The 16384-nt window shown below is 37.7% G+C and overlaps 1 protein-coding gene across 1 annotated transcript; it reads left to right on the top strand.

Moving 5' to 3' along the window:
• The first annotated feature begins 202 nt into the window (after positions 1–202).
• TMEM56 (transmembrane protein 56) lies at positions 203–16375 on the top strand. The gene is made up of 6 exons (XM_009871165.1): positions 203–362; positions 4787–4876; positions 8307–8365; positions 10200–10294; positions 12455–12528; positions 15952–16375. Exons 1-6 carry the CDS (start codon positions 208–210, stop codon positions 16265–16267), a joined length of 789 nt encoding a protein of 262 aa, XP_009869467.1. The 5' UTR covers positions 203–207; the 3' UTR covers positions 16268–16375.
• Positions 16376–16384: the final 9 nt, after the last annotated feature.

The following is a 16384-nucleotide window of genomic DNA, read 5'->3' as shown; positions in this document are numbered from 1 at the left end:
AACTCCAAACCAAAATGCAACTTTTACGTGTAGAAGTTTGGGCATACTTTTATATTATTAAGGCTTAAGTAGAAATGTTCAACAGGATAGTGAATAATACTTCTGTCCTAAGTTACCTGTCAAAAACACTTTCTGTGGCTGCTTAAAATAGCTGAATGAAGAATGGACTGAAATTAACTTCTGCTTCTCTTCACAGGCTGAAGAACAATGGCTTCCTTCAGCAACCTGACTATTGGCATTGCTGTTGTCAGTTTTACTGTATTTCAGCTCCTATTCCATGTTTTAAGTTCTTGGGTGTCAACACGAATAACACCTGGTTTTAACAATCTCAGCCAAAAAAGGAAGATCGAATGGAATTCAAGGTACAGTGTTCAAAACAAACTGCAACTGATCACCTCCCTGACATTGACATCTGAACCACTTATAGACCTATATCTAAAAGTGCAGAAAACTTTATCAGTTCAACATCTGTAAAGATTAAAGGGATGGCTCTAGGCGCTTGACAAGTTCTGAATGTAAAATTTACTGAGGCCCCTTTTTGAACACACAGCATTACAAACACTTGTACATTAAACACTTTGTTAGTGAGGCCCAAGTGAAAGTCTAAGATAAGAAAACAGTGACTAGTGAGAGGTAGTAAGTTTAAGTGGATTAATTTTCAATGGCTTCTCTGTGACACTTCTAGTAAAGAGAAGAGGTACAAAATTCCATTCCACTAAACATACATAAAAATCAAAACTATTGCAATTTATTCCATATGTAATACTGTCATATATCTGGTCATGCCTTTGGGTGCAAAGCAAATTGTTCTCTGTTCTCCCGGTGCTATTACACTACAACCTGTTTTATACAAATTAGGATTTTCCAATAAATTTTATGAATATTTGGTATAGTATTGGAGTGAGGCAGGATTAGACAGGTTCATCTGTTTGTTGGTGGGGAAGGAGACTGCAAGAGGAGGAGGAAGCTATAACAGACACGGGATATACATTCAGGGTGGAGTTGTGGAAACTCTATCTAAAAACCTTCCTCACTCCCTGTGTCTTTCTGCAGTTCTGTCACTGAGATGGATCCATCTGGATTACACTTGTCTCCTCAGACTGAGCACTGTTAGAAACTTGTTCAACCCTGTGAATTTTTCCGTGGCGCTTTCCACTCTTTTAAGCCATAAAGGAAGTATAGGGTAATAATTCTAAGTGGGATGATCACTGAGGTTTTAGTTGCAATATGCTATTCAGAAAGGGTAAATATAGTACACAAGCTTCTCCAGTTGAAATGACTTGATACAGTATAACTTTATGCTGGAGTAGCCTATTGCAACTTTACAATATTTTTCATTTTTTCATCAAATTTGAAGCTCAGAAATGTGTACTGCATGCCTGTCATTGCACTCAAAATGCAGTAGTTGGATCACTGTTCCTTCTCAGTTCTGTTTAAAAGCAGTATGAGGTGGATACTTTTAAAGTCGTTCCCATTGTTCTAGGCAGCATTAGCAACTCAGTCTTGCCTTCCATTTGGCAAATGCCCATCCGCAGTGTTCTTAAAGGTACCATTTTAATTTCAGCTCGATCTTTGAATAATTACCTATCGGCTAGAACAACTCTGTAGGATGCCAGTTCATGATATCACTGCAGCTTAGGTCTATCTCTGTTACATTTAACAATAGAGGCAGACAGGGAAACTAAACTAAACTAAACTGTTATCTTGTTGGAGCTGAACTTTTGTTTCTAAGCCACATCAAGTGACCCTTGAATTGCATAATAGGCTTTCTGAGACCTTATCCCATGCCTGGTAGCGCTATGCTAAGTTGTAGAGCTTTGCGTAATAAGGAATTGTTTCACACGTCACAAGTGTGCTGGAAATAAGCTGCTCTGTAATCACTGGGCTACTTTGTAGTAAGGTGTTTAACTACTCAAGTTGATACAGAACCCGAGGCTGTGTCCTTTTTTTCATTTCTAGTTTTCTTGGGGTTGATAGCAGGTTGAAGATCTTAGCACACAGATGAGTCATGGTCCAGTGCTACATCCAGTTCTGGAATCAGAAGGCATGAAATACAAAGCGTGTTCATCAACAGGTTGTTGATGTTATACCTGAGGAGGGCATGAAGTGAAAAAAAGGCTAATTGTGCTTGAGTTTCCACAAGAGATTGGCTGTTAACTCTGCTAATGACAGTGTTTTGTCAAACTGCCTCATCCCTCCAGGGTTTCACCAAAATGAAGACATGCCCCAAGGAGTATTTTATATGTTTAGAGAATGTAGATGGACATGTGTGTACTCTGTAGACAGCTATGCAGGTAGAGAAAGTTACTATCTCCCAGTAAATGTGTTGAGTTAGCTTAAATGATTTAAAAGTAGATGGTTGTTATTTTGTCCTATGTTGAACTGGTGTAGGGAGTGCTCGCACAAATGGCTCTATTGGCAGTCCTGAAGGAAACTGGCACAGAGGATGGTTTTGCATTTTTATCAGCTCAGCTGGGTCTGGAAGAGGGCATCTGCTTGAAATGAGGCTGTAGCATTGAATATGTATTGTTAGAGTTTGGATGGTTTTGTAATCAAGCATTTGAGCTGCAGCTCTGGACTGTTGTTCATGTACTGTTAATTTGTTCATTCTGACCTTTTAAGAGCTGAGTTGTGAAAATATATATATATTCAATAATAAAGAAACAAGTATGTGCTTATCAGTGCAGCTTTTTTATTTGCAGTTTAATGAGGAGTTAAAAGGATGCAAGCTTTGACAGTAATTTCAAGGAAATGTACAGAGCTTGATAGCTCGACCTAGATTCCATATTAAAGTGGAGTGTTGCACTGTTTCCCTTCTTCTGTCCCCTCTTCTATGGAGAAACTTCAAAGTGCAGAGTTAAGGAGGAAATCTGCTTTTTTTCTTCCTTCTTCCCCCCGCTTCAAGTGCTGTGCTCATGTGTAGCTTGTATTCTGAACACTAAGGTCTGGATAAACAGCCACTCCTGAGTGTTGCAGTTGTAAACTAATGAGCTATTTTCTAGGGCAAATTTTACTTCTTTCGGCATTATTGCCTCCTAAAGTTCAAAAATCCTAGGTATTTCTTAGACACAAATATTATATACCACACTTTGCTTTGAAAGGGAATCAAGTTTCCTATCTGTCTGTTGTGTGTTGCAAGTGTAGCCATTGTAATTAAACTATCAATTATCATTAAAATTCTGTTAACTAACTTTCCTTTCTTTGTTAAGAAAAGGAGGGGGGGACACACAGCCCATGCTGCAATGGTTAATAAATGTTCTCATCCATCTTGTTACGTTTGATTATTCATACATAATTAACTCCCTTATTTTTTTTGGAACACTATTGAAAAAGCTGCTGAAGATAGCCCAATGACACTTTTTAAACAAGTAGTAGATAGAGAGTTCTTTTAAGAAATATTGCAGATTCTAATGCCAATAGCTGATAATACAAGTTCTGAAAACAGACTAGAGATTATAACTCACTCTTTCTTTGCAAAGTCTTCCACAGGAAGTGAGATGTTTTCTTCAAATCTTGCATGGTAGAGTTTTGACTCTTGAGAGTGATGTATGCACATTTAAGATACCCATAACTTCCAAATACATGTATTCAATATGTGCAAAGATGAGACTAATAACTAATAGCATCTATACATTTGTGTGCATATTTTTAATGCTGTGAATGTGATGCAAAGATGTTGAACTCAGAGTTGTCATCATTCAAATAGTATCTATAATTCAGTAGAGCTATTTTGGCATGTAATTCATTTTCTTTGTAGTCAGACTTGAAAAGTGGGAAAGCAGGCAGTAGCTGTGCAGTATTAGATGCAGTTTATAGTAATGATAAACCAGTAGCTGCAGGAACAAGGTTACACATTTTGGACTCAGGCCCATTGCATTGTTCTACCTTCCAAGAATACATGAGAACTCAAAAGGGCAGGAACGGCCCTGGCCTGTGTGATTGGCAGAAACCCTGCTGGGGCCTCTGTAAATAGGTAATTCTCCGTTAAGTGCTTGTTAACATTCAGACTTTATCTACAGTGCACATGCAGCCTGTATACTTCAGACTGGAATAAAAAAGTGTCTAGTGCCCAAGTATGGACAAGGCAACTCTGGTTATTGTGACTTTATATAGGACAAGAGGAGTTTAAAATAAAATAAAGCTGTGCGCTGCTTGTTCCTATGAACCTCTAGCTGTTATACCTCAAGACTTGGCTACAACCTTACGTTATATGAGTTACTTCTTTGAAAACTAGAATCTACTTCAAATGCACTAGAAATTCTTTCTGAAACTTTCCTTAATAGGATTTTTTCATTTAATGCTCCTCTTCACAAAACCTGAACTTGGCAGATTTATTATGGGTCATCTGTTAATTTGGTGCCTGGAAAGGAGAAACCTGCTGCTGCAGGACTTCTGGACTAATCTGAATATGAAATGTCTATAGATCTTTCAGCAAATGGCACAATACAGTAAGTATTTGTTAGAGAACTGAATGATATATATTGCCTTTAAGGATTCATTAATATATGAGGTAATTGGAGGAAAATGTAGATCTTGGTTACTTTAAGACTCTACTTTCTGTTTAACACCACTTCCCCATTCCCCACTCCAGCCTAGCAGATTCCTTATTTTTGACAGTTTTCCCCACCAAGCATAAATGGTTGGATGTAGCATAAAGAAGAGATGATTGTCTTCCACAGAGGTATTGGGGTGCAGTTGAATGTCTTTGTGGAAACGTCCCACCTTAGGCACGGTATGGAAAGTTGCGAGTGGCAGTACCTCCTTGTGACTGTGATCTCTTTTTCAGGACAGTGTCCACATTCCACGCCTTGGTGGTTGGTGGGTTTTGCCTATACATTTTGTTGTACGATGATGCTGTTAATGCTGACCATCTCTGGTAAGGCATCTTACACATAAGTTGTGTTGATACAATAAAAAAACATAACTGAGAAAAAAAAATAATCCTGCAGTGTATTAATTACTGAAATAATTGTTTCATTTCCCATTGAGATATGCAGTTGTGATGTGTTCGTTTTTATGTCTGCACTATTTGCTGATTTTAAATCGCCAGTATTAGTGTCTTAGTGCATTGTGTCTCTGTGAAGTAGAAAAGATAGAAGCAATTGATTTGAAATAGCCTATTAAATTACTAAAGCATAGAGCCATCTGAAAACTTTCCTGTTTACTTTAGTGATTTTAAAGTGAAATCGAAATGCTGTTGCAGGTCTGGAGAGTGTGTGTGTGTGTGTATATATATACAGCTTAGGTGTATATTAAGTCTGAAGTTACTTACTGGTTTTACATTGATTCATAGCTGAATTCACATAGTCTTGCTTTGAATTGAATAAAACTGAAGAGGAAATTCCCAATTATATAGGAAATGCCGGATGGACGATTACAAGGCTGCTCAGTCTGGAATTCTAATGCCATTTTGAAATGCAGGCATCAGCTCTGGGACTTGGTCACTTAGAGATATGAAGGATGCATAAGCCTTTATGAGTCTCTTATGAACAATACAAGAAACATTTGTGAATCTAGTTTCAGTCATTTGTAAGTAAAAGTCCAGGAGTCCTTCATGCAGTTTTCTTGCACTGTTCTAGCCTAGGTAGGCTGAAAACGTTATGCAGATGCTCTACTTCTTGACTACTGGGAAGGTTTTGATACATTCCCTCTGGTTATTGCTAGCATCTTTGTGTAGTCACTGACTGTATGACAGCATCCAATTAGTTCTTTTCTGTGGGATTTAAAGATATCTATATAATAGAAAGTCACAAGTTCTGAGCTTCAATATATGTCTACCTAACTTAAATGTATGGTGATGATGATATGCGTGTGTCTTGAAAGGGATCAAGACTCCTGCTAAGGATTTGGGCTCAATGGAGAGAGGATGTGGTATTGTCACCAAGTAATGCCTGAAAGTAGATATAGTAGGTCCTAACAAAGGGTAGTAAAGACTGAAACATTGGTATGTCACAGGGAAGCATCTGTGTTGTGTATGTGTACCTTTTTGATGGTCTACTGTATGTAATACAGACCAGCTAACATAGATGATAAAGAAATTGGTTTTGAGGTGGTGAGAATAACGTGGTAGAAAATGTGGAGGTGGTAGAGATCAGATAAGGAGAATGAGAAGATGTAAATAAGTGAATTAAGTTGTAGCTTTACAGGAGAGCACAAGTTTTCATATGATTGTCCATTTTGCAGTCATTATACTTTTTGAAGTGTGATATTTGATTAGCATTTTATATGACTGTATCTGCAAAGAAGTTTGAAGAAGGTTAGCCATGTGGACTTCTGTTTGTAATATCAGCCTATGCATGTTCATGTGCAATTCATTTGCCACGCAGATCTCCTTAGCAATCACAAGAGAGAGAGCTCTTCCCTTTTGCTTATTCAAGCCACTCCCTGTTTGTCACTCCTGGCTCTTGCTTGCATCAAAACTATGCCACAAACATCAGGGCTTATAAGCTCCATTGCAATTCCTGTTCAAGGAGATAGATCAGGAAATCTAGATTTTAGACTAAATTCTAGGATTTCCGTTAGTTGAGATTAATGCAGGATTCTAACACGGACTCTTGAAAGGATGTGGCAGATGGGCAGTGCGGCCATATATGTCGTTGAAGTGTTGGTGTAGAAAGCGTGGAGAAGATTTGTTGCAAGGTGACCATTCTGATGGAACGAATGAAGTGAATAGTTCCCTCTTTCATCCAATTAAACCACATTTACCACTATCAAGGAACCAATTTCATATACTCAGTCCTTTGCATCTTCTCTGGAGAAGAATATGAAGGTTCTTGAGCCTAGGCTCACTCTTGACGATGTTGTGCTTAAGTGTTTTGGGAGGGCTTAGGAGTTTGGTTATGATGTTGCCGCTGCTGGGAACTCTAATGAAAGGGCTGTATCTATTTAAAGAGTTTCTGCTCAAGTTGTGAGAACATACCTGTCTCTATTCTGTGTCTCATACCTGTCTCTATTCTGTGTCTATCTGTGGCTACACCTAAAAAAGTACTCAGCCCACAACCTATGTATCTCATGAAACCAAGTTTCGAAGCCACGGAAAAGTGTTCCTGTCTTAAGCTGTAGAAAAGAGAGAGCCTCCATGGCTAATCTCAAGAGATGGAGTGAGCTCCAGGCTCTCCTGGTAAAGTATTTCTTCACCTAAGTGACAGAATCCTAATTTTGTGAGTCCTATTTTCCTGTAAGCTACCCACTCACTACTCAGGGAAGCAGTTGGGTTTAGACGCTAAGAAAGCCTTAAAATTTAGCGAACAGATTGTAATAATACAGGAAATCTCTTCCACTGTTCTGTTTCAATAGGATTAAGAAGTAGTGGCTAAGTAATAGCCACTGCTTTCTAGCTGAAGTAGACTTTGTATTGGGTGTGGCTGTAAACACAGTTATGTTCTTTTTTTCTGGTAAGGTTTACAACAACATTTGCTTTCACAGCTTTTCTTGAGCAGTACACATTTTATAAATCTGTAGACCTGTCACTTGAAGCTCAGTTCATACTTACACAAAACATATCTAGCTTAGATTAAAAAACTTAGTAAAAAAAACAGTTACGAACTTTATGCTGAGAGAAAGAGATTTGCTTACCAAACTCTTCAAAGTAGGAAGGCACAGAGGACAGTAGAGGAAAGAACAATGTTACTTGCTGTAATGTGAAGACTTCCCTTTCTTGAGCTATATTCACAAGTTTGGGTTTGTTGAGCATCCTGGAGGAACTGGAGTTGTGTGTGCTAAGAGCTTTGCCTGCTGAATGTTTGGCACCACAGGGGAAGGGACAGAAGGGGTGAAAATACTCTCAAAAGCATTTCTCCTTGAAGGGTTCCTTGGCTCCAGAGAACCGGCAAATAATTCCTTTCATGTCTCCTTCTACTCTGTTTTTCCCTATAAGCACCCATCCTCTTAAGAATATGGAAAGCTCCAGCTGAGCAAGATATGTTTGTCATCCTGAATGAAGTCTTAACACTGGCAGAAGAACAAGTATGGAGATGCAGAGTGTCAATTAAAAGTGCTGAGGGATGCTGCCTGGGCTGTTCTCTTTCTCCAGAGAGGTCAGCTCAGGGTACTTGCTGGGTTTCTGTTCTTGTCTCTAGCGAGGCTCTTGGGGCAGGCTCTATCCCAAGGCAGAGGGCAATCCTGACTAGGGTAGTTAGTAGATGTCTTACGTCTGTGAGGAAGAGGAATCTATTTTCATGACTAGGACCTTTCTTAATAAAATCTCATAATATCTTACTGATAGGTCAGGTGTTTGATATGTGTATGTCCTTTGCAAATTACCTTGTTATAAAGGTTGTAACTGTGTATTTTCAATGTGTTTACAGGGGTGACCCTTCAATTGTAAAACTGAATATTGCTATTACCACAGGCTACCTCATTTCAGGTAATTATGCAACATGTATATAACACAACCTGTATATTTCTATTGAGTCACTACACCTATATATTTATACTGAGCCAATATGCTGGAGATGTGATATGTGTAAACAATAGTTTCTACTGTGGCTTTTAAAATTGCAAATGGGGTTGTGGTGAAATCACAGGATCTTGCCAGCAGTTGTGAAAGATGGAATGATATCTCTCCAAGCACTGAGGAAATGCCACTGTGTGGCTTTATGATGGTTTGATACACAGCCGCTGAATCCACGTCAATTTTGTTCTTTGGCCAGCTGAGAAGATGTTAAAGTGGTGTCTTTCATTCCTTCAGGGTGTCTGCAAGTCATTACTCTTATCATATGTTTTTCTCCTGTGACCTCAGAATGCTGCAGAAGAATTTTAGTAACCCTCAATACAAACTGAGGCAAATTATGTCAGAGGAACCTGCCCACCCACCTTTTAGTCTCACTTTAAGCCAAAATTTAGTCATGTATAAAACATGCACTTTTAAAATTATTTTCTTGGTATGGCCTTTACGCCTACATATGTTTTATGTTCTCACTTATTTACTGTCAACTAAAATTGGCACGAGAATTTTGCTACAAAATGCTTTTGAGTTTTCTTTTATGGTGTGTGTGGGTAATGACTTATCAGAGCAAAAACTTGCGACTTGGACTATTTTCAGGGAAAACTTCTCATGTTAGGATGAAGTCTCTGGCTAGAGACTGGGCCGTGGACTTGGTTATCTCTCAGTCTAGATTTCTCACCCCAGTGTAACTGATAACGTGGTGATCAGCACACTCAGTTAAAATGTAGGTTACTTTAAGTCTCCATTTTTTCCATAGGAACTTCAGCTCCCATGTTTAAATTCATTGGTATCTATTTTTGAATAATTATGCATTAGACTTTCATTATGAATTAATGAGTGCCTTTGAACAGAGACCTGAACCTGGCCACTCATTCTCTCACACTTCCTTATATAGTTAATCTTAAATTATTAATAGGGAGTGGAGTGGCTATGTCAGATGATATAGAGTCGTGCCTGAGGATAGCTAATATAAAAGAGATCAAGGCACTTGCTGGAGATATAAAAGGCACAGGGGTAAAGTATTTGATTTGGAACCTTGGTCACTAATATTCCTTTCCAGAGTACTCATCTGGAGAAAGACATTGCTTGCTCTAACACAGAAAAGGAAATCTCAGACTACAGTGGGACAAATGTTCCGTCAAAGCTCTTCTTACAACATTAACTCAGGCCCACTATATCACTTTTGCAGTTATTGAAAAATTCTGATTAAATAAAGCAAACATGCTTCTTATTCAGAGTGCCCCTTGCAAAATATTTTTGGTCAATGGTTCTGTTTGCTAGTGTAACTGCTTTTTGATTCAGAAGTTCCCCATGATAGATCCCTGCATTTACTGAATGCATTTGTATATTGGCTGTGCTCCCTGTAGCCTCCCTCTACTTGTTTTGTTTTGGGTTTTTAAATTTCTTTTTGTCATTCGTTCCAAATTTTTGGGCTCATATTTGTGAACTCTTGCTATGAGATTCAGCATCTACTTTTTCCTTCCAAAATACTTCAGCTAAAGCTATTGCCTCTGTACTTACATTGATGTGGAAAGGAATAATTTATGGAAACTGTTGAGAGAATACTGTTGCTTAATGCTTTGACTAAAGTAAAGTCTTTAGGATAAAGATATTCTTTTCAGAGATAGTTAATTCAGAGAGTTTCTACTGATGCCATATGGTAATTATACCTCTAAAACCTAGAGAAACACTATCCTGAGGTCAGTTGTAGTCTAATAAATTGTTCTTTATTGTTATTTCTTTTCTCTTGTAGATTTGTCGCTTATTATTTACTACTGGAAGGCAATTGGTGACAAATTTTTTGTAATTCATCACTTGGCAGCTCTGTATGCTTACTATTTTGTACTGGTGAGTGCTGTATTTTCCAGTAACATAATAAGCAGATGAAATTGAAGACAATGCTTTTTATAGATCTCATTTGCTTAATGTTTAAAAAATTCTTCATTGTTTGGTGATCAGCTTTTTGAAAGGCATATTTATATTTTCAGTCATCATTACTTTCTAAATGGTTTTATCAGTAGTTTGTGGTAAGTGCATGCCTTTTCAATGTTACAGTCCTTCACAAAAATATGTAAATATTTAACTGCTGAAATGAAAACTCTTTTCAGTTTTCACTGTAGAGAGACTTTGACAGAAGGGTTTTTCACATGGCCATAGAAAAGGATTTCAAATAAAGCCACAAGTCTGAATATTTAGTTAGAAAATGAGAAGGAAATTTTTTTTAGAGGTTATGTTCTGTTTGAGATTGTATTAACAAGGCCATAGCTCAGTGATCCCTAATTCTGGTGAGTGTACTACAGCCAGCTGGAATTGTGTTTTCTGCGGTGTTTTTTTCCTTCCATTTTTATTTTTAAAATCTGTTATGACACAGGCTTATCCTCTGAGACTAGTTGTTTAAGGTCACTTTGGTGGGGAAACAATAGATCATTAACTGTATATATCTAGAAATATCTGTGGCATATGTATGTTGAAGGGAAAAAGGAAGAGAAGGTACTCTTCTAGGATAAAGACTAACTTAGTTCCTCTTTGTTTCTGCTGAAATTTCTCAGAGATGACCATGTGACTTGGTAGAAATCCCACTCACCGCCACAATAATGCTTCTGAATCTCTTCTGGAAAGCTCATTCAGTAAATAAAGAAATCTTTTAAAATACAATTTACTTCATTTATGACATTTCTTTCCCTTGCCTGCTGTGTAAATCCCAGGCTTACAATATTAAAAGTGTCGAGCTGCCAGATTACTGTCAGATTTCCCACATAATGGTTTAAAGGGGATGAAGTACACTGACAAGTAAATGCTCTGTTTTGGGTTGAAGATAATTAGATCTACTAATATTATCACGGATGAAAGTGAATTAGAGCTAGATATTAGAGAAATGAAAATACCACTACCAAGGCTATTCCTTGATGCAGGAAATTCATTACATGTTTCTGGAGTAAATGGAGAGCGCAGTGTTAGTGTGAATGTCTTTTAAAGTAGTTCTTATTTGGATACAGTTCTGCCCTTGGATGTCTCTGTCCTAAGAGATAAGACTTTCTCTTATCTTCAGAGAAAGTTACTCTTAAGTATCTTATTTCAAAACTTGCTCTTGAAAATAGAAGAGAATTTGATTAAGAACACAGGTTCTTCTGTGACCTGACGTGAAATGCCCAAAGTAGTAGGTATTAGCACACTTACTGGAGGCAAGAGGGATCATGACACGCACTCCATAGGCTGTTCAGGAGACCTACTGAAATTTTTTTTAAAGTATTTTTATCTCTACATCTGCAAACTGCTGCTTACGCAGCCATTGTGAAATGGGATACTATTTCCAGCACAACCAAATGATAAGGCTGTAGAATGTGCTGTACTTTGTCACTTGGAGGAAAGAGCTCAGTTACAGCGAGTGTCAGTGCAAAGGTGCCACGCAGTTCTCTGAATCCTGGCACGGGGCAGATGTGCTCCTCTTCCAACCCGCAGGGCGCGCCAAGGCTGTGACCGAGCTGGTGGAAAGGGTTTCCCTGGCAGTGGGAACTGAGAAGGGGCTTTATGTGCCCTTTCCAATGCCAGCTAAGAGCAGGGAGTTCATCTTTGCTTTTGCAATTGTGTTCCTAAAACCATGTAGTGACATGTTTCTGTACCTTACAGTGTTCCTGTTTGGGCTTGTTTAAATATTGAGAAATCCAAAATATTTATGATTCTCTTAGACAGGAGTACTATCATTATAATTATAACCAATGACTGGTTGTGCCAGTCTTCTGTAGCTAGCTTTCCGTGGCCACTTAACTAAGTCATTTAAAGATGGATTTAAGCTAGAAACTACTGATACCTGAAGGACAATCACAGGTTTCGTAGTAACCCTTACTTTGAAATTGTAGGGAAGTTGGAGGCAGCTGGCAAACTGGCTTACTATCAGTTTTAATAAAGAAGTTGAGGTATCGTATCATTCTGTGTATACTTGAAGACTTGAATCAAGATCTCACATCTACATTACTGATTTTTATATGTCTGTTTTGTTTTGCTAACCAGAGCAAAGGTCTGTTGGCTTACTTTGGAAACTTCCGTCTGCTTGCAGAGTTCTCCACTCCTTTTGTCAATCAGCGGTAAGCTGTTAGGGAATTGTTGCATATTTTAATATGTTAATTGTTTAATAATTTAATTTTAATATGTTTAATTGTTGCAAATTTTAATATGTATTATTATTTCTGTCACTTGGGAAGATTTTTTTGTTGTTGAATGTCTGCCAACAGAGAATTGATACACACACACACACACACACACACACACATATATATATAAATAAGAATTACTCTGTGGAAACCTTTTGTGCTACGAAAACTTTTGGCTGCTATAGCTGCAACAGTGTAACTAATGTATTCACCCCAGAGTTTCTTTTTTAGAGTAGATCAGCCTCCATAAGAAATGTCAAATTTTTGTGAAACCACTGAACAAAACAGTTCACAAATATAATATTGTTTATTAGCCTATGTATGTTCATTCAGTTATTATAATAAAGCCCTCATTTTCAGTAGAGATTTATTTTTTTGGTATCACAGACCAGGAAAAGAAACAAGATAACATTGTCATCAGAATGCTAGAATGGAATTGCATTGCCCTGGATAATTTGAAGTTTATTTTGCATATTAATATATGCATAATGATACATAGAATAATATAAATGTATATTATTTATTTACTTTCAAAAATAGTTCTGGAAATTATTCTGAGCACTTCTGAGTGCTAGAAAAATAGTAAGGCACCTAAATATGTCTGGAGTGGTTAATTTTCACATTTGCGATCAAAGAAGCAAGTGGCAGAACACTCTTTTGCAGACCTCAGTGAGTGTAGGCCTGTGCTGGCTTCTGTTGTACTGTCATTACTAGAATTGCTGCTGTGGTAGCAGAAAAGGAGCACGATAATGCCACGTACCGCAGGTAGGGGAAAGCAGTCAGTGGAGTTTCCAGGTGCTCTGGGGAGGGTGGCCTCTCTCATTCCTCCATAGCCAACGTGACCCAGCTGGGGACAGGGATTTGCCCCAGGAGGACTTTACCTCAGGAGGGGGCCTTTAGTGCAGGGCAGTGCTGCAGTCTTCTCCTCTTCCTCCATTGTTTTGCAATGCAGGGTTAGGACTTTCAGTGTTTCAGATGCCTATTCCTCACCCATACTTTTTGGGGTGTTTTTCTACTTTGCTGATCCTACATGTGTGGCATCTGTTTTCCAGGTAGAGAAAGGAGTATGTAAGGCAAATTGGAACTGTAATCCTCCTGCAAACAGGGTATCTGAGTATTAGCCATTACTGTATTGTGACTGTAAATGCTGAAATATTTTTGAGACTGTAGCATTCCTCACATCTCTAAGAATAAAAAAGATTGCTCTGAGATCCCTTTTGAACGTTAGCTTGGCAAATTCAACTTAAGAGGAGGGCAGAGTGGGATAATGGAGCTCTCCAGAGGCTGCATTTGTTTGCCCAAGTGCAGTTGAGTAGGAGATTATAGTTTAATGTAGTCTGTGCTCCCTGTGCATAGAGAAACTGAGGAGTAAACAAACACTTTTAAAAACTTATTTTAGTACTACAAGGAAGAGGAGAGTAAGAAAATGAAAAAAGGTGTCATTGTGTGCTAGGTTTCTATGCTGAAATTCACATTCTAGTAAAAGGTTGTTCTCCCAACTGACTTCTACCAAGACAGGATTTCATCCTGGATTTAAGCGGTACCTGTACTGATGCTTACCTTTCAGACTGTGGTGTTAGGAAGAATCACGATACATCTGGCTATTAAAAGTAATAAATCTTATGCTTTTGAAATGTCTGTGGTGCAATCATGTGTCTTGGAACACTGACACTCACTGCTTTCTCAGAAAAACAGAAATCACTGTAGGAGATAATGAAGTCCCTTGCATTAAGGGATGTCATCTCATTAGTGCATGAATGTTTCAGGGTTTGGGGGTTTTTTTTTATTAAATTTGAAGAGAACCAGACCCTTAAGACAGTAAATAGTGTATAATGATAATTACTTACATTGTTACTTGTTTGCATTCGTAGTATTACCGTAAGGGCTATTATTAAAATATAAAATGATATTCTAATCTTAGAACTGTCTGTGTATTTCCTTTCTGTGTTGTTAGGGATATCTAATTGGAGGTTGTCTCCATGCCAAGCATTCAGATCTTTTAATGTTATTGTCAGTATTTATGTAATTAATTATGAACTGTGACGGGTAAAATTGTAATGATAACTGTGATTTACTGACTTTTTAATTTGCTGGGTTCAGTTACCTGTATTAGTTCATTGCAGTATATCTTAAAATCTTTTTTAATGTTATTTCTGGACTCTGCATTGTATATATCAATGAAAGTACAGGCCCTAATTGTTAGTCTGACCAAATATGAGGTCTCTGTCTTCATCATGCCAGTAAGTGTTTAGATGGTGAAGTTTCCTGCTTCCAGGCTGGACTGCCAGCTTGAGTGTGTGGATTTTAATTGCCTCCATTGCACTCTTAATGAATTCCTGGAGTATTTCAGTTAGAGCTGGCTGTCTGGCAAATCTTTTTAGTATATCTATAATTACCTAAGTTGTAATCTGTAGGTAATTAAATTAAAAATGACTGTTAAAACCAGTTTTGGAACTGATATTTTGTTAAATAGTTTTACCCTCATATCTTCTTCGAAATAAACTGATTATTTCATTTCCCTTCCCCATCCCCCATCATGAATACAGTGATTTAAGTGATTTTTCTCCAGTCCTGTCTTTAACCTGCCATTGTTGCACAAATTTTTCTAACGTTTATTCTGGTTTAAATGTGAATGATAAAAAATTAGAGGAATTTCTTAATTTTCCTGGGAATTCAACCTGCAGATTCTGTGTTCTAGGCAACAGATAAGTTATGTCTGTCTACTAAGCAACTAGTATGCAAGAATTTTTTTTTTCTTTTTAAAGAGACCACTTATGGTCCATTAGTAGTAGTGGGAGAGGTTTTTTTTTAGATTTATCGTTTTCATTGCATAACATACCTAGCCGTGACATGATCCAGTGCCATTTACAATGCCTGATTGTGAAGTTCTGGTTCTGAGCTGAACAGAAAGTGGAAAGAAAATCCTAAATCTGTGAAAATGGAAATGAGAGCTCTATCTAGATTGCTGTATCCAAATACAGTGCTAAATTTTTTTTCACAGAAACAAATAGAATTTTAGTTGCCCATTGGCCCAAATTATAGTAGCAAGTAATAAATTTATTTGTAATTTTGAAAGAGAATTTGAATTATAGGGTATTACACAATAGTGCACACTGGTTGTCAGCTGGTTTACAATTCAGATCAGGATTTTCTCCATGCTATTCTGCAATGCACTGGATATCGCACTGCTTACGTGGGGGGAAAAAATGCAACCAAGCAGAAGAATTTGCAACTAAGCCAAGATGCAGTGTAGAAGCAATTAATAAGTTATTAGTTAGAAAAAACATGACCTAAAGTTCTTTTTTTTAATGAGGTGACTTCAAGTCTGCCTAGTATCTGTGAACAATTCTTTTGCAGGTGGTTTTTTGAAGTGCTGGGATATCCCAAATCTTCAAAGGCCAACATCATCAATGGTGTGCTGATGACAGTTGTGTTCTTCGTGGTGAGGATTGCCGTCATGCCTATATATTACAGCCATGTAATTTCTTCATTTGGAACAGAGGCTTTCCAGAGATTAGGATTTGCAGCCCAGAGCGCCTGGATTATCTCAAGTGTTGTCTTGGATGTTATGAATCTGATGTGGATGTTCAAAATCGCAAAAGGATGCTACAAAGTCATTTGTCTTATCGGACAGGAGGAAGCCAAAACTCATAGAAATGGAAAATCTGACTAGAAATCATATGCATAAAATGAAATTTCTGCCATGAAAATAATTTGGGTTCACTGAAACAGTGCACATTTCTGCCATGGAATGCTCCTCTTAAGGAAACAAGGTATTACCTCTGTACTG

The sequence above is a fragment of the Apaloderma vittatum genome, unplaced genomic scaffold, assembly GCF_000703405.1.
Source record: "Apaloderma vittatum isolate BGI_N311 unplaced genomic scaffold, ASM70340v1 scaffold46016, whole genome shotgun sequence".
Taxonomy (NCBI): Eukaryota; Metazoa; Chordata; class Aves; order Trogoniformes; family Trogonidae; genus Apaloderma; species Apaloderma vittatum.
This window is presented reverse-complemented; position numbering and strand designations above follow the sequence as displayed.